Below are 22,428 nucleotides of genomic sequence, written 5' to 3'. Positions count from 1 at the left end.
CTCAGCCGCTCCTTGTAAGACTTGTGCTCTAGTACCTTCACCAGCTTTGTTGCTCTTCTCTGGACACACTCCAGCACCTCATTGTCTTTCTTTTAGCAAGGGGCAGCCGCACCAGTGCCGAGTACAGGGGCACAATCACTTCCCTACTCCTGCTGGCCACACTAGTGCTGATACAGGCCAGCATGCTGTTGGCCGCCTAGGCCACTGCTGGCTCATAATGAAGAGATAGGTTCACTTTGATTTTATTTAGTCACACATGTGTCTCTGTTGGCCTGTGGTACACAGCAAATTTCAAGTTGGAGTGATGAAACAAACTAATTTTAGGCTTTCTGAACATACCATCCCAGTTCTGAGGTCAACACAGCTGGTACATAACTGAGTTTCCCTTGGGGAAATGATGAACACCAGCTGTACAAAATATATTTACAACAAGTGGTCAGTTCAGACAGTCCAGCTACGTGAAAAGTTTAGGATATAAATAAGAATGAAGGTAAGTCTCTCCCCCAATTTTCAAAGAATTCAATTGTGAAAAAATGATTGTTTTATGAGAACTGTTTTTGCCAACGTTGAAAAGTAACAGGGTTAAATTTCAGCAAGAGACATTTAGATTAGTCATGTATGGTTGTCCTGGTAAACTTTAACTCAGAATAGGTACACAAAGGGAATCTGCTCATGTGTGTTAAGTGTTATCATTCTTGAGAGATGCTTGCGTAGCTTGTTCTTAAATCCTCCACTGGAAAGGATGACACTTAATGGTCTGCTTTAGCCTCATTTTCTAAGAAATCAGCCACAACTGAAAGTGAGAGGTTTTAAAAATTTTATTAAATCTTCCTTTTAGTGTTAATTAGAATTGAGATCTCAATAACCATTTGCTGGAGAGGAGGAGTTTACATAAGAGAAATCTTTCTGCATAAGTGATTAAGTGTTGAGTATTTTTTGTTTTGGAGCCCAAATGTGAGGGATGTTTGGGCAGCAAGGGGAGAATACACCGACACCCTCCCTCTTCCACCAAAGGAAAAGGGAGGAATTAGTGTTTAAATAGAGGAGGATTTGCGCTACAACCGTGTTGTGCGATTTGGAATACACCTTACAGTTTTTGTAGGCTTTGTTAGGATTTTGGATGATCTAATGTTGCCTTCTAGTGGTAGGAAGATAGATTGCAGAGAGGAATACCGGGCATCCGTTCTTTGTGTCTTGCTCATAAACTGCTCATTTACTGATGCACAGGAATGTCATCCTAGAATTTAATCCCAGCCATGAAGAGCATTAAGAGCCTTCTGAGATTAAGGAGGGTAAATTTAAGAATGACTGCATGGGCAGACGAGAAACTAAATGCATCATCTTTTATATTAAAAATAAGTTCAAAGTATTCATGTTTGCAAAGCTTTCCATTAATTACTTTTCTGAATTCTGTCCAGCAACCTTTCACATTTGTGTGCAATATTAGCATCACAGATGAAGTGACAGGGAATAGAGTACTGTCGGTAAACATTATGGCTAGGACTGGTATTTATATTTGTGTTCAAATCTTAATTCTGATGTTTATTTTGAGGTAACAGCAAAGATTATTCAAATAATCATTTTGGGTGTGGGCTGATTGTTTATAGAACATTCAGGCATCACGTCTTTTGACTAATAGTATTCTGTCTGAAATGCACATGCTAGTTTCAGTTAAAGTACAGGGTTTTACTGTTTTATGCCAGCAACAATTGCACTAAGGCCATGCACAACTGAATTTCTGTTTAGCTGCTTTTGTGGGAGCACTTCTGTGATTGCTGGTTAGTACCTTGGGTTTGAATCTGTGTGATTAATTTATGATAGTGCATTAACCTTGTTTCTGTTGTGTATTTAACTTTTCAGTTATCTTACTGACCTTGATCGTATTGCTATGCCCTCATTTGTGCCAACTCAGCAAGATATTCTTAGAGTCCGAGTGCCAACTACAGGAATTATCGAGTACCCTTTTGATTTAGAAAATATTATATTTAGGTAAGACTGTCTGTCAAATGTCTCAGTATACAATTATGAAAGGAGTTGCTGCACCTTGACTTCTCAGGTCCTTTAAGCATTTGCATTCAATGAGTGTTGCATGTATTTCCAGCCCTTTCTTCAAAGTTAATAGAGTAACGTGAGTGTTGTTTCAAAACATTTCTTTTCAAATTTACATTACATGAAAAAAGCTTTTCAATTCAAGCAGCCCAATTACTATGTATTCTGAGCTATTTGTTTAATTAAAAGCCTTGGATGGGGGTTGCGCAGAGGCAGGATATTGGTAGTAGCCCTCAAGTGAGTTTAGAACTTCCAGTTAGATAAAGTTAGGGAAGGGAGTTAGAGACACGAGTAGAAGGCGGGGGGGTGGAGTAGAGGGTCATGACAGTTGATACTTCTGTTCTTCCTGCCATATAATATTAAAAAAATTATGTTCACTAGAATTAAGAGAAACAAACGTACTCATAAAGTTGAAAGAAAGTCTGAGAAGCACCTTAAAATTATTTTATCCGCTACAAGACAAGCTATTGCAACAGGTGGGGTTACTGATTTTCTAAGGGAAAGCATTTTTTTAATTTCAAAATTGCAGAATTCACACTAGCATGATTATAGTTGTTCTTCCACCAAACCACCCGATTCATCATGAACAAACACCTGCCTGCAGTTACAACACAGAACCAGAATCCACTCTGATAGCACATGGTCAAACCAGACTAACCGTCATTTTGTTTGTTTTTTCCTGGAAAACGCAATTTTCTAGGGAACACTGTGACCTGGATAAAATGTGAGGGACTGACTTAACTGTCTGCAAAACCATAGGAATTTGATGTGGAACTAAGATATTTGTGAGCATTTTGATTGTTTTGAGTTGTGACATATGACTACACTGGGGTTTTTGGAGGTGGAGGGAGGGTGGGGCTAAGGGAGATTTTGGAGTGTGTGGGGAAACAGAATTGAGTAAGTTCAGATCTGCCTTTGATAAAACTACTAACTCTGAAAAAAAACAGTATTATATTCTGTATTGTGCCTCAAGTGGCTTGTAGACTTGTGCTGGGCCCAGCTAGGATAAAGTTAATTTTCTTCATTGCAGCTGATACGGTGCTGTGTTTTAGATTTGTAACCAAAAGAGTACTGATAACATACCAGTGTTTCAGCTGTTGCTGAACAGTTTTTGTACAGCACCAAGGCCTTATATGTTTCTCTGCCCCCAGTGAATTAGTTGGGGAGTGCACAAGAGGTTGGGAAGGGACACAGCCAGGCAGATGACCCGAACTAACCAAAGACACATTTCAGGCCATATAACATCATGTTTAGTGATAAAAATAAAAAGAAGGGGCTTTAGGGAGGTTGGCCATCTTTTTCTCAGGAACTGTTTGGGCATCAGTCTACCCACAGGAGCTGGTGATTGCTTGCTTTTGAATCACTTGTTTTGTTTTCTTTCTCTCTTCTTTCACTTATCCCTCACTTTTTAAACTTTTTTTTTTCTTTTAACCTTGACCCCCAAGTTTTCTTGCTGTCACTCCTTTTTTCCTCTCCCCCTGACCACCCATGGCAGGGAGGGGTTAGTGAGCCAGCGGCTGGCTTGTGCTTAGCTGCCCACCAGGATTAACCCACAACACCACTGAAGAACAGTAGCACTACAGCGAGTCAAGCTGAAATATTAAACAGAACATACGATGTCAATATATACTTTTCACAGTTCAAATTTATCTCAGGTGGGCGATCTATTATAAGGCCTTTGGTTATACTTAAAAGTATTTTATGAAAATGATTAATATGTGTATTTCTTTTTAACAGGATGGTAGATGTAGGTGGCCAAAGGTCAGAAAGAAGGAAGTGGATCCATTGTTTTGAAAGTGTTACTTCCATCATTTTCTTAGTTGCATTAAGTGAATATGATCAAGTTTTGGCAGAATGTGACAGTGAGGTAAGGAGCGGAATTATATAAGGTACAGAAAAATATATATGCTTTTTAAGAAATTTACATGTGTTCATAAAAACATTTGTAAATGCTATAATTACATTAAGAAGCTGATCAAGCAGTCACAAAGTTGTATGAAATTAGGAGCCTGCCTATAAAAGTGAACTTTACCTTAAAAGACAAAACATGGTTTTGAAATGTTTTAAATCACTTAAGCCATGTCAAATGTTTGAGAATTTGAGTATCAGGGACATCTCTAAGCAAGGAAAACTAGCCAAGTCATCAGTAATTAGGTTTTTTGTTTGGTTGGTTTTTAAATCTCTGGTGTTTCAAAATTAACCTGTGCATTAATTAAAGAAAATTAAAAGAAAATAACTTAAAATTTACCTCCTTCCCAAGGTTAGAAAGCATGAGTTCTCCCATCTCTTCTAGAGTACCATCATCAGCAGTAGCCAGATGTTGTAGAGAAGGATGCAAAAAAGAAAACAGTAGGCAATTAGGGAAAAGCATATTAGTGGAACTGCATTACATTTGGTAGTCGTTTCTTTACATCCTGCAGTATGAGGATTCCTTCAAATGTCCTTCAAAAACATAATACCATTTGAACTCTAAAGTCCCAAAGCCCTTACGGATCTCTTCCTCAAGATCTGTTTGAACTCTGAAAAGCATACCCTACTTCACTTGCTGAAGTGTCACAAAATCCACTGTAGTTGAGAGAGCGTTTTCAAAGTTTCCTGTCATCTTTTGATGCATGAATAACTTTGAGAACTGTAATTTTCTTTTTCCTTTCACTGTCTTGAACATTTTGTTATGCTGACTTTGGACATTAGAAAATAAATAACAAACTGACTGCGATCACAAGCTTATCCCCAGGAACTCCAAACAGCAATCTCTGAATGTGATGTTCCTTAGATCTCTCTTGAAATGGACAGACTTTATTACTAGTATAGATGACTACATACGCTCTTGTCCTTTTCCTGTGTTACAGTAGGTTAATACCAGATACTTGACCTGATGCACCCTGTTTCATCTCTGACTGTGCTGTCAAAAGAGGCTTTCATAGAGCAGCTGCTCACTAACTCATAGAAGAATTCAAATAATTTCTATTATTGAGGCTTGCCTTGATTTCACATGCCATTTATAGCAATGATCCAAAACCTAGTAAACAAAAGGATATAGAACATGAAGAGTAATGATCAACCAGTGAATTGCAATTGCGTGTAATTAAAGTAGTATTCCTTAAAAAACTTTCAAAAAAACCTTTATGATCTCTGGCTGATATGATTTGCATATGCTACTGTCTAAAGAGTGTAACTTCATGTTAACTTTTGTTGTTGTAGAACCGAATGGAAGAAAGCAAGGCCTTATTTAGAACTATCATTACATATCCCTGGTTTCTGAATTCTTCAGTCATTTTGTTCTTAAATAAAAAAGACCTTCTAGAAGAGAAAATCATGTATTCCCATCTAATTAGTTACTTTCCAGAATACACAGGTAAGCATTTATCCCACACTATCTTCACAAAGCTGAAAGTCATATTTAAATCAGTTAATTTTTCCTCATTAAATTGAACATGGAAAGTGAAATTGTGTAATATATTTGATATCTATGCTTTTCTACTTTATCCTTTAAAATACAAACTGAAGTTAGTCAATTTTACTGGAACTTTGTGGTTTTTTTACTGGAGCATTGTGGACAGAGTATTAAGAGATTTCTTACAGCCATTCTGTTACCATTAGAGTGGTATAAATACAGTTGCTATTTATTTATGAGAAGAAGCACCTTTTTCATCTTTGATCTCAAGAGACAAGATACAGGGGGACCTTGGGGAATACAGCTATAATCAAACTCTTTATATAGTAAAAACCCATAATATAGTTTTACATTCATTATTATAACTTTTTATCTATCTAGAAGTCTGAAGTTAAAAAGCAGCCTAAGTAACTTTCCTTAAGAAATGTTACTGATACTTAAAGTTGCCAAAAGAATGATGAAAATAATCACAGATGTATTCCATTACTTAATACAGTATTATATTCTGCAAGACATGTATTGCATTGAGCCCTACAATTAACAATGAAAAGTTGTAATGATTTAATAGCTACAGAGAAAACACACATCCCTCTTGACCAAAGAGAATCCTGTTTGTGTGTTTTAGAAAATTTAATTTCTCTCGTACTACATACCACAATAATGTATCAATCTATTAATATATGCTGAGTAATTTCAGTTGCATAGGTTTTTATAAAAAACTACTTTGACCTGTAAGGTTTACTGTTGAAAAAAGCATACTCCCTACATTTTAGAAAGCAGCGTTTTAACAGCCCTTTCTCCACTCATATATGAATGAGAAAATGCCAACATGGGAGTATGCCTTTATGGCGATGTGACATTTAAATATGAAATTAGCCTGTTAAGATACTGTCCCTATGTTTCTTCCTTGACCCATAGTTTTTAACTGTTCAAAACTACTAATTGTGCTTTTGACTAGGACCTAAACAAGATGTCAGAGCTGCCAGAGACTTCATTTTGAAGCTGTATCAGGATCAGAATCCAGACAAGGAGAAAGTAATCTATTCCCACTTCACTTGTGCCACAGACACAGAAAATATTCGTTTCGTCTTTGCTGCTGTCAAGGACACAATCCTGCAGTTAAACCTGAGGGAGTTCAACCTGGTTTAAATAAAAAACATGGCTGCAGCCACAAAGTGTGGCTGCACAGCTGCACCGTTTGTGTTGGTTAAAAAAAAGGAAAAAGGTGTCTTTTTAAATACCATTTACAGAAATGGGAGGAGGATTTATATTTACTGAAGTATGGATTAAGAGACCTTTAAAGAAGGAGTTTGAAAGCTTACTTTTTAAGTTATACATTTAAAACATTGTATTCATATTTCCCATATTAGTTCTGTCTGTGAGTTAAAAATTTTTTGACAGCTGTGGGAATTAAGCATGTTTAGAAGAATGTGCATAACTGCATTGCTGTCCAGCTGATGTTTTCTTAAGATCTTGTTTCTTTTTTTTTTTTAATTTAGCTTATAAAATTTCCCACAGTGATGCCTTAGAAATGACAAGATAGTGTTATTTTAGGGTGCTAGACATTTTTATATGCTTATTCTGAGCAATGTAGTTGAAAGACTAGGGTAAAGCTATTAGACTTTTTAGAGGCATCTCTTGGTAGCCTTGATAGGCCAAACCTGTTAATGTTCTAGGAATCATTACAAAAAGATTAATTACTGGTGACCTTTGCATATCACTGCCTTTTTGTTCAAGTGCCTTACAATAAATAAAATACCTTTCACAGTTAAGGAAGGACAGATTAAGATCTTGTAGGCAGTCCATGGAATTTACTCTTTTCTGAAGGGGAAAAGCATTTCTCCAACAGCAAGGCATTTAGCAACCGTTCTCAGCATTCACTGCCACAGGAGCTCAGAGATCATCCACAACTGCCTGCGATAAACTAGGCCTTAAATTCCTCAAAGTCACTAACATAACTTGCTTTTTGTACTTTGCATTTGCCTGTCATTGAGCTCCACGGATATTTTTGCATGGATTAGAGGGCAGTAAAGCATCTCCCTCTAGAAGATTTCCAGCCATTTTCCCATCTTCTCCACCCCTTGCCCAACTACAAATCTCTCCACTAAAGATGCCAGCACCACTAATAGCTCAGTTGATTCTCCTTCACTGGGTCAAAAATTCTCAGACAAAATAATAGACATTAGGGCAAACTTCTTTACCCATGCAAAATTCATGGTAGCCACTGGCACTTGATCAGCTAACGCTGGTAAGGAGAGTGTTTTAGCAGTACAGTCTGGTTTTGGCAGGAATACAGCCCAAAAGATATGCTGAGGTTCTCCTTTATTTAAATACATGAAAATTCCATTTTTACAAGAAGTATTACAGCAATAGTTTTTACTGTCAGCATAAAATAGTGCTGATAGCTTCTATGCAGCACAGAAAAAATTCAAGTTAGGTTGACTTTTCAGTTTGAGCAGTGCCTCTCTGTATTCAGCCAGGTTGATAGCTCTCGGCAGTTCAGTCCTGCAAAAAGCAGACCCAGACCCTTCACTGCTCACAAAAAATGTTTACTGTTTCACATAAACAGCACAGTTCCCTTTTGTCCAGCAGTACAGATAAAGTATGTCCAGACCTGGTTTTGGTTGCTGAGGAGAAAACAGCCTGTAACATTTGATTCATTTTTCTTTCTTTAGTGTTGGAACAAGCAGGAGAAGCCTGTTCTTACACTGCTTTAACATTTTTCTGTGAGGGAAGGACACTGACCTATGTGTTGTGCCCATACGAGTGAACAGCAGTGATTAAAACTGAGGGAACAGTGCAGAACACCCTGGGATGAGGCACAGGGTGTGGTGCCTTTTGCTGAAGGAGAAGTGGCCAAGGGGGGGTAACAGAAAGCAGGGAATGAAACGGCACGTCTGTGCGTGTGTCGTCCATGTCCCCGACACATCATCTCTGCCTTCCCTCAGAAGTACTGACATCATGACAAGTCCTCAGACGTGCTGTCCTCAAGTAACCACTGTTGCTAAAAAAAGAATTCAAAACCATTTCTTGTCATAAAATCTGTGGATATTGGAGTTTCACAGTACTTAAGAACTTCCAGTCACATAAAAAGACGATGACAACAATACTTTTTCTAGGGCAGCAGATTTGATGGAAGAAAGCATATGAAATGCCCAAACGCTCGAACTGCTGGATCCAGTTTTGAGCCCCCTCGGAACTTCTGAAAAAACATCTGTTGAAAGTCTTAGCAGTTTCGTTTCTTGAGTCAAGATTTGCCATCTATGTGAAGAGCACATTGGCATCATGAATTTGGGAGCATGGCTTTGCTGGAGTACAAGCTTTGCAGATTGAGAGACAGTTACCATTTACAGGACCCATCAGTACATGAATGCTTTTCTTTTCAGATTTCACAGCATTTAAAAACATTCTCAAGGGCAGTTACGAAGACAAACTTCTGCACATAGTTCTCAATCTGCTTGATACAACAAGGAATAAAAACCCAGAGAGATAAAAAACTAGGAGACGTCCAGCAAAAAGAGAGTTCAGTCTTTCTCCCTTTTTGCCCATTAGTGTCTTATCTCGTCATGCCTGTTCATTCGTCATTTGTTTCAGCCTTAGTTGTACCGATCCACAGATGATAAATCAGTAACAATTAATGGCATGGACTTTCTTTTACTCCTTGTAGGAGGAGACTTAAAAGCCAATTTACTCCTCCCTTGAATTAGTACAAGAATATTTAGAATTCTTGTTCCAGAACTGCCCTAAAAACAATAAAAAATTTTTTATACAGATCCTGGGTCTGCTGTGAGCAGAATTTTAGATCCTTAGATCCCATCTGCAGTCACAAAAGCAAAAATTGTGACCAAGATCATGGTCGCATTTCTTAGGTGAAATAACAAAGCTCAGACTCCTAGGTGATGCATATACGTACTTGCATATACCGGCCAGACAATTCCTAATTAATCCACCAGTAAAAAAAAAAATAACAGGCAAATCTTGACTGAGTGATAGAGTTGTAGATGGGAAGAAAGGTGTCATCTCTCTGCTAACTTGCTCAGTTTTAGACAGAAAAGTATAAGGCATCCAAGAATCACATTACCAAACAATGACTATTTGCATTTCAAGATAGTATGATAAACACAAATGTTTTCTGTATGAAAATCTGAAATGCTTTGTAAAATATTCACCTGCATAATGAAGCAAGTATTGTGATACACCTGAAAAACAAATCTAAATCTAAGAAACACTTTGCACCGTATCTGAGAATTACAAATAGACAATGCATATTAGCAGTATTTTTCACCAACAGTTTCCACATTCAATAATCCTGTTCTTTTGAAGCACATGGTCTCAATTCCTTTTAAAAAATTATAAAAAAACCCCCAGACCTTACGCAGTATTGAATTAATTTCCATAACAGTCTGCACACAATAACAAGCCAGACCACTCCTTTGCCCCTTCTAGTTTTAGCAACACATGTAAGCATAGAACCTTACTTGGCAGAAGTTGCAGATAAGTTGGTCAACACAGGAAAAAATTCCCAAACTTCAGTAATTAACTGTTAGGAACTTTGGCCACCTATATCCTTAGTTCCTGGGAGATAAATGTTTCATTGGTATTGGTTGCTGCTTTAATTTTTGCTGCATCTTCAGTAAAGATTATTCACTGCAGATGGAGAGGGATCAGCCAGGAGTATTAAATGCTGGAAAAAGGTACTGTGGAATTCTGTGACTTGCTGAAGAAACACTGCACACTCTTGGCTTGTACCATACTTACGTGATTCCAAGCAATGCAGTCTTTAGGTAGTTCTCTTCTGTAATTCGAATGTGAAAGGCTCAAGAAGGGGAAAAGAAAAATATGAATCGTTTTGTGGAACAGTCTCATTCTTGAAGCTAATACAGTATCAGGAAATACACACAAATATATACAAATGTATTTAAATGTCATATGGATATGGAACTATTTATGAACAAGCCACAAGACTTAGAAGTCCTATTAAGGTATGTGATATATTTATTGAAACTGTTTTACATCAGCATAATAATTAGGAAACTTAGTGTTTGTAGTTCAAGAATATGCTCCAAGTATTAAATTTCAACTACCATTACATAGTAATATTAATCTCTTATTGACTAGTGTGTGATGTTCGTTATTTGCAGATAGATGGCTAAAAATAACTCAGAAGGAACAAAAGACCTTAGTGATTTGTTTGATATGTATTTTGTGAAGTGCTAAAGATAATAATAGCTAATGGCATACATACAGAAATTTTTGAGGGGAAGAAAGATGATTTCGTAAGAGTCTCATTATAGAATGATAAAATAATTTTGGTTGGAAAATACCCTTAAGATCATTGAGTCCAACCATTAAGCTAGCACTGCCAAGTCCTCCACTAAGGCACGTCCCTAAGCATCACATCTACACGTCTTTTAAATACCTCCAGGAATGGTGACTCAGCCACTTCCCTGGGCAGCCTGTTCCAGTGCTTGACAACCCTTCTGGGGAAGAAATTTTTCCCAATACCTAATCTAAACCTCTTCTGGTGCAAATTGAGGCCATTTCCTCTTGTCCTATCGCTGGTTACTTGGGAGAAGAGACCAACACGCACCTCACCACAACCCCCTTTCAGGTAGCTGTAGAGAGCGATAAGGTCTCCCCTCAGCCTCCTCTTCTCCAGACTGAACAACCCCAGTTTCCTCATCTATGTTTTCTCAATGTGGCAACAGAAAGAAAAAATACTTAAGGGAGCTTATACATGCAAATCCAGTTATTAAAAACTTGTCCTTGTAATAAACCAAATGTAAAGACTAAAGTTTTTATTCTGCTTTCACTGAGATGCCTGCAACAGAAGCTTAACCTTGTGTTCTTAGAGACAGGATTTGACTTATTTGTCAATTTCTACCTACAAAATTCTGAGTAATGGTATTACCTGTTAATTGAAGAAGTATATAAAGAAAACAAATAATCACATTCCAGTCAAATAAAATTCTGTTTCACTTTATTCGAGGTGAAAAACAGGTCGCGGAGGGGAGGGGAGGAGTGTGGAAACCAAAAGTGCCATGTCATGCAAAGCCATGCAGCTGAACAAAAAAAGCTGCAGTTAGACTTACAAATGTCTTAGCAATGTGTCTAGCATCTTTGATTCTGTTTGGTTTGTCATTGATTTCTTAGAGGTAATTCAAATCCTTAACAAACTACTACTGATAACAAATCCTTAACAAACTACTACTGATAACCCAAATAACATATCTTAAAGGTATTAAGTTTAGGTAACAGTCATCTAGAAGAGAAACTGTTCTTCAGTACTTCAGTAAAGGCTATGGTATACTTTTAAACACAGCGGGCAGACCAAAATGCCTACATTTTAATTTTTATTAAGATCCCCTTGTCTAATTGCATATACCTTTTAAATAAAAATCAATATATCTATTCTGCCTTTTCATTGAAAAAAATGCACATATTGCAGTAAGGAATGAGGCACAGCAGAGTGGACATCTCAAACAACTTGAGTGTAGTACTGTTCTGCAGTAATCCAGAAAACTACACAATGGCATAAGTCTGAATAACTTTCTTCTTGCCCACGGCTGATATATAAGTAAAACAGAGATAACTGGTGTCTGCCAAGAAATGGCAAAATTCATTAATGACTGTATGGAGAAAGTGTAACGGAAAAACAAAGGAAAAAAGATACAATTTACTGACTAGAAAAAGAGAAATACAGAAAATCAGGTAGTCATTACAAGTGGAGACAAGAAGGGAGGTGGGAGAAAGGTCCCATGTTGACTTCTGAACACTTCCAGTGTTTTAGTTCCTGTGTTAAGGCTTTTAGTTAGCAAGAAGATAAAATATTTTCTAGTCCAGCAAAAAGGCAATTTTGAGGGAATTGTTATGTTTTCCAAAACAGAAACTTAACCACAGACATGAACATTTAAAATAAATCCTTCAACATTAATGGTTAAATTGATCAAATATTGCTGAAGATCCAGCTCAGATTTGAGAATCAGGGGTTTGTTGGCAAAATGAATGTAAGAAAATTAAGAACTGGAGATAATATTAATTGGAATAGAGGCTCTGTGAAGATAAAATAGTTAGAATAGGGTAAATTGAAAAGCTACACAAATGGGAATGTACAAAATACTTGCAAGAGGTACTAGAAGTGAAGGTTGTAGCAGATACTCAGTGAATACTGGGGGGGGGAGACAACACAGTAATCAAGAATAAGGATCATAATGAGGCTATTAATTGAACTATCATGCCTGAGATGAAAAGTGATAGATGAAAAACACATTACAGAATGGTACTCAGTGCACCTAGTAACACCACTGATCTAAGGCAAAGTATTCTATTAGTTTGGCAAGATCATAACCTGAGTTAATACTCTTGGTACATGCTTGGTGTACAAACAAGGAGTAACACAGTCGTCACAGTTAGAAATTCTCTTAAAATATTTTGATTCAGATTACAATTTATGGGAAAAATTACAAGAGTACATGTATTTTGTAACCTGCTAAATGGTCACCAAAGGCAAGACTTACAGTAAATTAAAGAACTCCAATTGTAGGTTAGCATGCTAGTCATTTTAGATTTTACAATAATGCGACTATGTGGGTATCTCGAGCACCACCAGCAATATCAGAATTATATCCTGTAGCTATAAATATTCCAAGCAGTTGTTTGGAAATATTTTGTCAACAGGTACTTATTGTATGTACCAGACATTTTGAAGACTTTGATACGGGAGTTTATGGAAACCTTCGTGTAACACTGTACCATTTCCTGGACTTTTTACATCGACTGCAGTAAACAGCCACTCAACAATAATGACTACTACATCTAAGAAATAAGCAGAATTGCACATATTCAAGCTCCCCCATTAAAGTTCTACTATCTGGGTATGAAACAAAAAGTTTCACTGGGTAAGAAAAGTTGATAAAAGCAACTGTGAAATTTTATATTTATTATTTAATATAAATTTGACTTTATTAGTCACTTGCTTAGCACACGATACTGTGTAATCCAAGGCATTTATTTTTGGTATGCAACAGTGCACTTATAACCCCATAAACTCCTTTTTGTGTTGCAAGACTGTTAATAACTTTTATTTAAAATAATAGGCTTTAATTAATATTTTTAGTGCAGAGATATATTAATTCTCCCCATTATACATTTTTGTAAACTGTTATATTTTCTGTGAATATTGGTAGAGGTGCTGCAACATTTCCTTGAGTAGAATATAAAAAAAGTTCATACTAAAAGTGATACTGTATTGTAAGTTCATCATGACCTGGTCCATTCATCTACAAAAAGAAAGTACTTGTTAACTAAGCAGCCACTCCTGTGATCATCTAAATTAGACCTCTCTGGTCAGTAGCCTCCTTCTTAGAATTTGAACTGTAAGACTAGTGATTATTAAGTTAACAGTTCCTCTGGTAAAGAAATTTTAATTTTAACACAGCCTCAATTCCTATGAAAGCAAAGACCGAAACCAAGTATTGATTTTCAGAATCAAATCAGAACTGAAATATTTGCTCTGACTAGTATCTGACTAATCACAAGCTAGTATCAATCTGACTAGTATCATAAGCATTATTCCAGAGTTCAATTTCAATGTCAAATGTAATGGTAAACCAAATTAATTTTACACTGTATTTATAAAAACTGAACTCTGGAATTCTTACGTAGAAAAAAACCCAAACAAAACAAGCCAAAACTTGGCAGAATTTTTTTCATTGCCAGATTTTTTTTTTTAACATTTCATCGCTAGATTTTTTTTTTAACATTACATCATCTATTTTTGTGATACAGCCATAGACTGTTGTGACCATGATAAACTATTTCATAAGTCTTCCTTCCCTCCTGTTTTTGCTTTTGTTGCTGATATTCAAATAGTTCTGCTTGTTAAAGATGAATTAAAATGTAGCTGTTCAGCGTGCTTCGTATCTTGGTGCTTCTCCATTCATTACAATTTTGGCTGATTCTCTCTCACTTCTTCCAGTTTAGAAAGGATCCACTGTGTGGAGAAAAAGAAAAAATAAAAATGTTTCCCTGGTAAAAACCATACAAAGCAGCTGAAAATTAGACTGGTTGGCCAGACACTTCACTGCCTGTTCTCTTCCGACCTGAGTTTTAACACAGTGCTCAAAATTCTAATGTAGATTATAAACCCCTGATTTGGGGGGGTATTATGTATATTATAAATCTCCATGAAAATGGAGGCATTTAAGTACCAATATCTGACATTGAATACCCCAGCTAATTAAACTGGCTAGGTTGACATTTCAGTTTCCTGGTCTGTAATTCAATGAATATTTTTAAAAATAAATCACATCATCATTTCATCTACATCATTGTTAATGCTCTGCATTAGTCTACAACTTTAGACAACTCACAGCTGACAACAGAGGGGCAAGGATAACAAAAGACAGAGGACAACAATAGGTTGCAGCAGTGTGATAATACAGTTATTTAGAAGCTTTCTTCATATTTGGTTTCTTTTCAGGAATTTCAAATTCACATGTTTACTGAACATGGAAGGGAAATCAGTTTCCCAAGAGTCTCAAAAAAAAAAAAAAGAGGTGGGGCAGGAAAAGGGGCAGTGACATGGAAATCTAGGGTAGGAGATGAAGTTATACAAAGGGATTGCCATGAGAAGGCTGCATAATGCTTTCAAGGAAAATGAGTGGATTATTACAAATCGGATTCTGTTACCAGATCAGGTTCTATGTTACAGATCTTCAGGATCCCCTCTTCCCCATCACAAGCTCACCCCCTCAAGGAAACCAGAGCTTCTGTTTAGCAAGATGCTGAAGGTTTGAAAGAAGAATTGGCTGTTCAAGAAATTACTATTCACATCAGAATATGGCACTTCTCACAGATGGAACAACCTTGTAGTGTCCACTACACTGACACAATCTTAGGAAAGCAGTGTCACTGGAATGACCTCATAGCCGTCTTACTATAAAAGGTGCAAGTTTCATTTTCACTGTTGCTAAAACACTTCCCTCGGTGTCGTCTCTCTATATACGCAACAACGAGCAACACATTTGCAGAAGCGCGTTGGGGGATAAACAGCCCAGAAGCAACTCTCAAAGACTTATTTCATGTACGGTTGCCCCTAAGGCCCTGTTGGCAATTTTTGAATGAATCTCTAAGATAAAACGACATTTCCTACCCAACCTGACAGTGACCTTTCCCCTCATACTCTCACTGCTGTTGGTTTTGTGGGGTTCACAGGCCTTTCTCCAAAATACGCAAACCAACATTTTTCTGAAAAGTGCACACGACTTTTTCAGCTTGCTTTCCCTTGCTTAAGACTTATGGCATACTTAATACAATGCACTACTATGATTTTTGGAATTGTCCGCTATTTAGCTGGGGCATAGATGGGATTCCGTTCACAGAGACTACTGGACCTCCACACTGCCCCTGTCCCACCACAGGAGAAAAAAAAAAAAAAAAAAAAAAAGGCACTCCATGCCTCCAAAGAGTACAGACAAGTCAAATTTCAAATTTAGCATGGGGCCCTCAAATACCCTTGGTATTATTTGTAATGCTTTTTGAGGTAAGAATCAAACAGTATCACTCAGCTGGGGTTAGAAACTACCCTCCTGAAGACAAAAACAACCTTAACTGATGAGAAGATGCAAAAGCAACTTAAACTAATGAGAGGATGCAACTTTCACAGGCAGTTTCAAAGCATGACCCCAGGGTACCATAGCCCACTGGTGTGAATATATACATGACTAATTTACTGTTTGTGAAAATAATGAGCTATGCTCATAAAAACAAGGCAGAACTTTCGCAACCCAGCTACCTTATAGTTCTGGCAGCAGACCTGAACCGCTCCTACTGTCTGTTGTAGTAAAAACTAGTCATGTCAAAATGAAGAGATCATATAGAGTATGTGTATAATAATAGTACTCATATAGTATATAAAATTAACTATTTGTGTTTCTGTTAGGGATTTTTTTCATTCTTCAACCAAAACTGTATTTTGAGGAACAGAGGAATGACACCCCACCCTCCTCCAAACAAAACCAAGAGTAATTTACAAATATTGTTTGTTCTATTAAAACATACTATTTTAAATCACATTCTTGATTGTTTAGTTAGCAGTACTGTTAAATCAGCAGTTTCAGAGACAGTTACAGTTCCAAAGCTTTATGTAAGGGAAAGTTTGGTGTTGGAATTTAGTACTTTTGAAATTCAGTGCTGAACAGATCATTGCCATTTTCATCTGTGTAATGGCTTTGTGGAAATACTGAATTTTAAATGTACATAGTTGTTTCAGGGTAAAAATATATTTCCATTTCGCTTTTTAAGGCAATTTAGCACAGAATAATTGTAATAGTACTTGAACTTTACCTTAGCATCCTCTGGACTTTTAAAATTAATAATTTTTCCGAATTCTTTGGCATGGAACACAGACTTAACTCGTTCCTAAAAAAAAGGTAATTCAAAATTGAAGTTAATTTCTTCAAACTTTACAACAAAGAAGTTATTTACCGTTAAGGCAGCTATAATGGTTCAAACAGCCACATGTACCCATTACACTAATCTGAGTATGTTTACATCACATGCACACACCCTCAGAAACTTAATTTTCTGCATGAAAGCACAGTGGAGTGGAACACTCCAGCAATAACAGACTTCCCTTTTTACCATGGAGACCCTGCAGACTGGACTGTCAAAGTGTGTAGGAATGGAAGGCAGATAATGGAGAATGTGGGGTCACAAAATCCAGTACTCCCCCAAGGTTCTAATTTTTCATTCTCTTTTTAGTTGTCACCTGGGCGGACATTCCGCCAATACTGACTTACAAGTCTTAGGTAGTGAAAAGAACAGCTTAGGATTCAGAAAGAGAACACAAGCAATGCTTTGCAAAATACAGCTTTGAACCAATGGTTTCCATAAAGAGCATACTGCAGACATGTGAATGGACTCTGAAATGACTGCTGTGTAGGGGTAAAGACGGGCATGTTATTCAGCATTGTCCAAAATGGCAGAAACTAAGAATTATTTCATCCTGGAAAAGTTCACTTGCAGTCAGAAATCCAGTTTGGAAGATTCCAAACCGATATGGCTCTGCCTTTCATGCTCTCTGCAATAGAAACAAATAAACTGACTGAAAAACTGGTTGACTTTGTACACTGTCAAGACTGTCCTGACAACCAAGATGTGTAATACACACATGATGCCTATTAAAAACAGAAACAAAACAAAACTCTGGCAGGTAGATTCATTGATTGTAATTGAATTCAGTTACCACCTCAAGAAGAATTTAAGAATTTTATTTTTTTAAGGAACTTTGCCTCTGTAGGTACACTTAGTCATTGGTGGTCATCTTTCTCCTATATCCTTTGCCAGTTTACCAGGGAAAGAAAGTTTGGGGATTTTTCAAAGGAAAACTTACACCTGAGAGCAACATTCTTCAACTTGTATTGAAAGGGATAAGCATATGTCATTGCGGTTTTTAAGATGATACTAATATCTTATTATACTTTTGAAGAATTTGATTACTAGCAAATGGAAAACAAATCCTTGAAGCATAGCACATGCAAATGTATTGCTCTGATACATTTGAATCTTTGGGATTACAACAATGTGGAAGTCCACATATTGTCATATTTCCACAGTGCCACAGCATGCAATAAAAATGTTCTGCAATCTTCTGAGAAGGTTTTGATATATCACCATTTTCCAGACTACGAATACACCATGAACTGGTGCATACCAACATAAAATTCCCAGGCCTCAAACAGTAATTCAATCTGCAAACACCAAGTCACCATTCTGCTTAGAACAGGCTGAAGCCAGTTATCTGAAGAGTTTGCCAGTGCTAAATTTCAACTCCCTTCTCTGAGTGCATCTCCACTAGAAGAGAGATCACGAGTTCAAAGGAGAGAGGTCAGGAATTCAAAGTTCTATTTTATAAACAGCAACACAAAAAGAACACAAAACTTGATTAGGTTTGCATACCTTGGCTTCAATGCGTAATCTTCTGCCATCAACGATGAATGGTTCTTTGGTAAATTCATCGTAAGTGTATTGCCATTCACATGTCAGCTGTCCAAATGTCCCTTTTGTCACAAATAACACACCACTAGGCACCAGAAAATAAAGTTAATAATTTAAAAATTAATGTAAAAACACTCAAGAGTTAGCAAGTTACCCTAGCTCTAGTGAAGTCATTAATTGTTCCAAAATAGTTCTCATCTAATGATATGTAACAACCATACAGCATACTTTCCAAAAGAGTGAATTTTGAACCCTCTTCTAACTTATTAAAATTTTCATAGCAAAACCGTAACACTAGTTCTAGCTGTATTTCTACAAACAGTTGTACAGACTTCTTCTTTGAGAAGGATGCCTGATACTCCACTGTTAAGACATTGACTCTGTTGCTGTATTATCCTTTTTTTCTTCAATATGCTAATATGCTAATATCCATTGACATCACTCTAACCAAATTTATAACAAATCTTTCTCAGCTAAAGAAATCATAAAACCAACATTCCTTTTCTCTCCTTAAATAGAGAAATTACTATGACACTCCGAATAACATACTCTTGTGCTGAACAATGCCGCTGCTGAACAAGATTATTAACAGCACACTAAGTGTGCCTTCCCAATATTTGACATGTCAGTCACATCATGATAAAAGCACAGTTACTGATCAACAATTATCAAGGCATACACATTTTGATGATAGTGTTAAGTACTTATTATTCAGAGTCAAAACTGTTTACCTTTTTGTTACCATTAACAGATCTGTACTGTTGACCATAGCATGTGCAATATATCTGAGTTTTGCAAATCTTCCGTTTTCAATTTTCTAAAAGAGATAAAAATTTTATACCTTTGAGTATGCTAGTATCAATTCATGTACAAATTTTGTGCTTAAAAATGTATTTATCCTGCAAAAGTATAAATTATAATAAAGCATAGAGCACATACCTTTAAATTAAAGGCTACTTTCATACACCAGAATATGACTAACAGATCTGTGACAACTAATGTTCGTAATTACGTAGAATTATTTGGTTGCTGTTAATGCAGCTATGCAAATAAAAATCAATCCTAACCAAAACTGGCAAGGAACAATATAGTTTCTTAAAGTATTTCGGGACTCACTTTTCTACATATTTTTAGTACATGCCAAACTTCTGCTGACTAATACAGTTCTGAGACAAAAAAAGAACTAAGGATTAATTTCCTAATATATGTCAAGTCACCTTCAAAACATTGGAGTAAATAGGAATAAATCTAGAACCCACTATCATGTAGACAGTGGGACTTAATAATGCACTCAAGGTAATGCTTAGCATTTCTCCATATTCTTGTTTCCCCTGAACTTGCTTAATCTTTTCCTACAATTGCCATGAATATTGTAGCAGAATATTCTTTAATAGACAATAAATTTTAAATACTGATAACAGCAGATGAATATTTTTTAAAAACAGAAGCTCTGAAACTTTAACATGATGTGACAACCATTGGATTTCTGACTTTCTGAGCAATAAGTGATTAAACCAGAGATCAAATTAAGATTTCTGCATCTTATTTGGGAATAGCAACATGACTGCTTGCATACTTCCCATCTGTTACAAATCGGAAGCAAAAACAGATTAGTATAAACCAGTATGATTCAATAATGCCTTAACTACAAACATATGTATACCAATATTTAAAAACATGTAGGTTGGTTCTCAATGCAGTTAAAATAGCAAAACCGTTTAATAAGTATTCATCACCACTGTAAAATGATAAAGACATTTAATTAGGTATACCCTACAACTTCAAATTTGGCTGCATGTATAACTCCACTTGCCCAAAGATCATTTTTGTAATGATGCCTTTCCTCAAAGATGCTGAATCTCTAGTGACTAAAATGCAAGAACATTTGAGTAACGGCTTCCCAAAAGACAGCTTTCCAGAAAGCTCTCAGAAAGTTAGGATTATTTCTCTCCCCCCAACTCTGTTGGGCTACAAAAATCACAGCTGTCGATCATGTCCCTACTTACATAAGTCACTGCTTGAATTTTTTTCTGCAAGAGCTAGTGCCAAGGGCAGGATGAATACAGCAAGAAGAATGGCTTAAGAAATGAGGAATTAGGGTCTTGGAAAGCAGATTTGGTTTGGTTTGTTTTCCGAAACTCCTTAGTCAAGCTTTGTCTAGGGGTTGCCATGCCTCTGATTTGAGTCTCCCCCCTGCCTCTCATATTTAGGTCCAAGCTCCTGCTTCAGAACTAAATAACCAAAAAATCCACTCTCAAGGTAGCCTCCGCAACATTCCTGCACCTGACCCATTGGATGGTTAGAAGACAGCAAGTTGGTGTGGACAGAGAGCATGGATAGGATGCCTGACCCAGACAGCAGGCTACTGGTCTAGTTCTGTGTCCTGATGGATTTTCAGTGTTAGTGGCCTAGCAAGAAAAACAGGGAAAGGGAGGAGAAGGCTGACAGGAACTTAAAGAAATAATGTGTGTGGAAAGAGCAAGGGCGGTTCAGTAGAGGTATCGCTCCATTTAATCTGCAAGACTGTGACAAAGCCAACAATTTCTCCTACTGACCAAACACATTATACATATTGCAAAGTATGACCAGTAGAAGTATGACCATTGCTTCCATTAGAAGCAATTATAGGGGAGAAGCATTTAGCAATTTAGCCGTACTAGGATGGAGGGGATCTCAGGTCTTTCTCCTGTATCAAAGCAGATCACTTCCTTATGCTTGGCATAGCACTGAGGTAAGGCTCTCCATCCAAATGTTAATCCCCTGTAAGCAGGATTTAAGGCGGCGGGGTTACCTCTTTCTGTCTTTCATTAGCTTGCTAGTTAGTTTTCAACAAGTCACGTCACCCCACTGTAACTTACTCAGTTTACTGATACTGAATTAAGAATTATGGCAATTATTATGGAAGTACAGTACTTAACTATCACACAGGTTGCAATCTTAAGCAAAAGCTATTTAAATGTCCACCAAATTCCACAAAAAATGTTTCATTCTACTAACATTCACAAACACATGATTTTCTCAGCACAAAAATACTGTTAGCATGTGGTATGTGCTAATTACTCCTCACTGTTAGCTATGAGTCAAAGATCACAACCCATTATCTGTGTTCTACAGTTCTGTAGACAACAGACAGCAACTGGGAAATAAAGCACAGGAAAATGCTGCAGAGTCCATCTGCAAAGGAAATATGCCAGAGCTGAGCTGTAACTACTTCTGAATTTTCTGCCTTTAGATTTTTCTACCCTTCATTTGCAATCTTTATTGTAAAAAGCAATACCTATTCAGCAGGAAATATATCACAGAGGGATACACCAACTTACTGCTGACAATTCTTACAGCAAGATCACTGCTGCGCTCTGCTACTGAAGTGCCTTATACAACTCAAACATAAAAGGATGTATAAATGATCCCTCAATATAGTTGCATAACTATGTTTTTTAAAAATTCACAGTATTTAGCTATTAATAGATTGGAGAAAGCGACTTGAACCACTGTTTGGTGATGCAAAACTACAAAAGTTAACATTGATCAATCATCGTTTGTTCAATGTTAGTTTCACCACTGTAAGAAAACAAATACTAATTTTTAAAACACAACTTCTGTATTTCAAATTAAAAATTGTTTAATAACCTGATTACTTTAGTATACGTTATGGTTCATTGAATAGACATGGAAATTGAATGAATCTTTTGAAAAAAGACACTCCAGCAGCTGTAAAATGCAAAGTAATCGAAGCAGAAATCCCCTCCTTTGCAAATTATTCTTACCTGTAGTACAAATGCTTAGATGTCACTGCAATAATCTAGCAACAGATGTGATCATTTGTGCAGAGATAGATATGCAAATATGCTGTGTCTTAAAAGTGGCACCTCAGCATTTGGAAAGATTCCTAATTACACCACATTCTAATTTATTGAAATTTACTGAGGAGGAAGCACGGAGGCCTTTCACAAAGTTAAAAATGAAACAGCACAGAGTGTAAGTAG

The 22,428-nt window shown here is 36.7% G+C and overlaps 2 protein-coding genes across 2 annotated transcripts in view; one reads left to right on the top strand and one right to left on the bottom strand.

Moving 5' to 3' along the window:
- Positions 1-6,592, top strand: part of LOC309415547 (guanine nucleotide-binding protein subunit alpha-14) — a gene marked incomplete at both ends in the record, with an annotated part of 90,747 nt that extends 84,155 nt beyond the window's left edge. Inside the window, 4 exons of the mRNA XM_082013092.1 lie at positions 1,861-1,989; positions 3,787-3,916; positions 5,251-5,404; positions 6,402-6,592. Coding sequence (XP_081869218.1) covers positions 1,861-1,989; positions 3,787-3,916; positions 5,251-5,404; positions 6,402-6,592 — 604 coding nt within the window. The remainder of the gene's footprint in view (positions 1-1,860; positions 1,990-3,786; positions 3,917-5,250; positions 5,405-6,401) is intronic.
- Positions 6,593-14,384: 7,792 nt separating this feature from the next.
- VPS13A (vacuolar protein sorting 13 homolog A) overlaps positions 14,385-22,428 on the bottom strand; it is a gene marked incomplete at both ends in the record, with an annotated part of 117,164 nt that continues 109,120 nt past the window's right edge. Inside the window, 4 exons of the mRNA XM_082013506.1 lie at positions 14,385-14,435; positions 16,790-16,864; positions 18,404-18,527; positions 19,174-19,259. Of these exons, the coding sequence (XP_081869632.1) occupies positions 14,385-14,435; positions 16,790-16,864; positions 18,404-18,527; positions 19,174-19,259 (336 nt within the window). The remainder of the gene's footprint in view (positions 14,436-16,789; positions 16,865-18,403; positions 18,528-19,173; positions 19,260-22,428) is intronic.

The sequence above is a fragment of the Phaethon aethereus genome (assembly GCF_964289735.1).
Source record: "Phaethon aethereus genome assembly, chromosome: Z".
In the NCBI taxonomy this organism is placed as follows: domain Eukaryota; kingdom Metazoa; phylum Chordata; class Aves; order Phaethontiformes; family Phaethontidae; genus Phaethon; species Phaethon aethereus.
The sequence above is the reverse complement of the archived record's forward strand: the minus strand, read 5'-3'. Positions and strand labels throughout refer to the sequence as shown.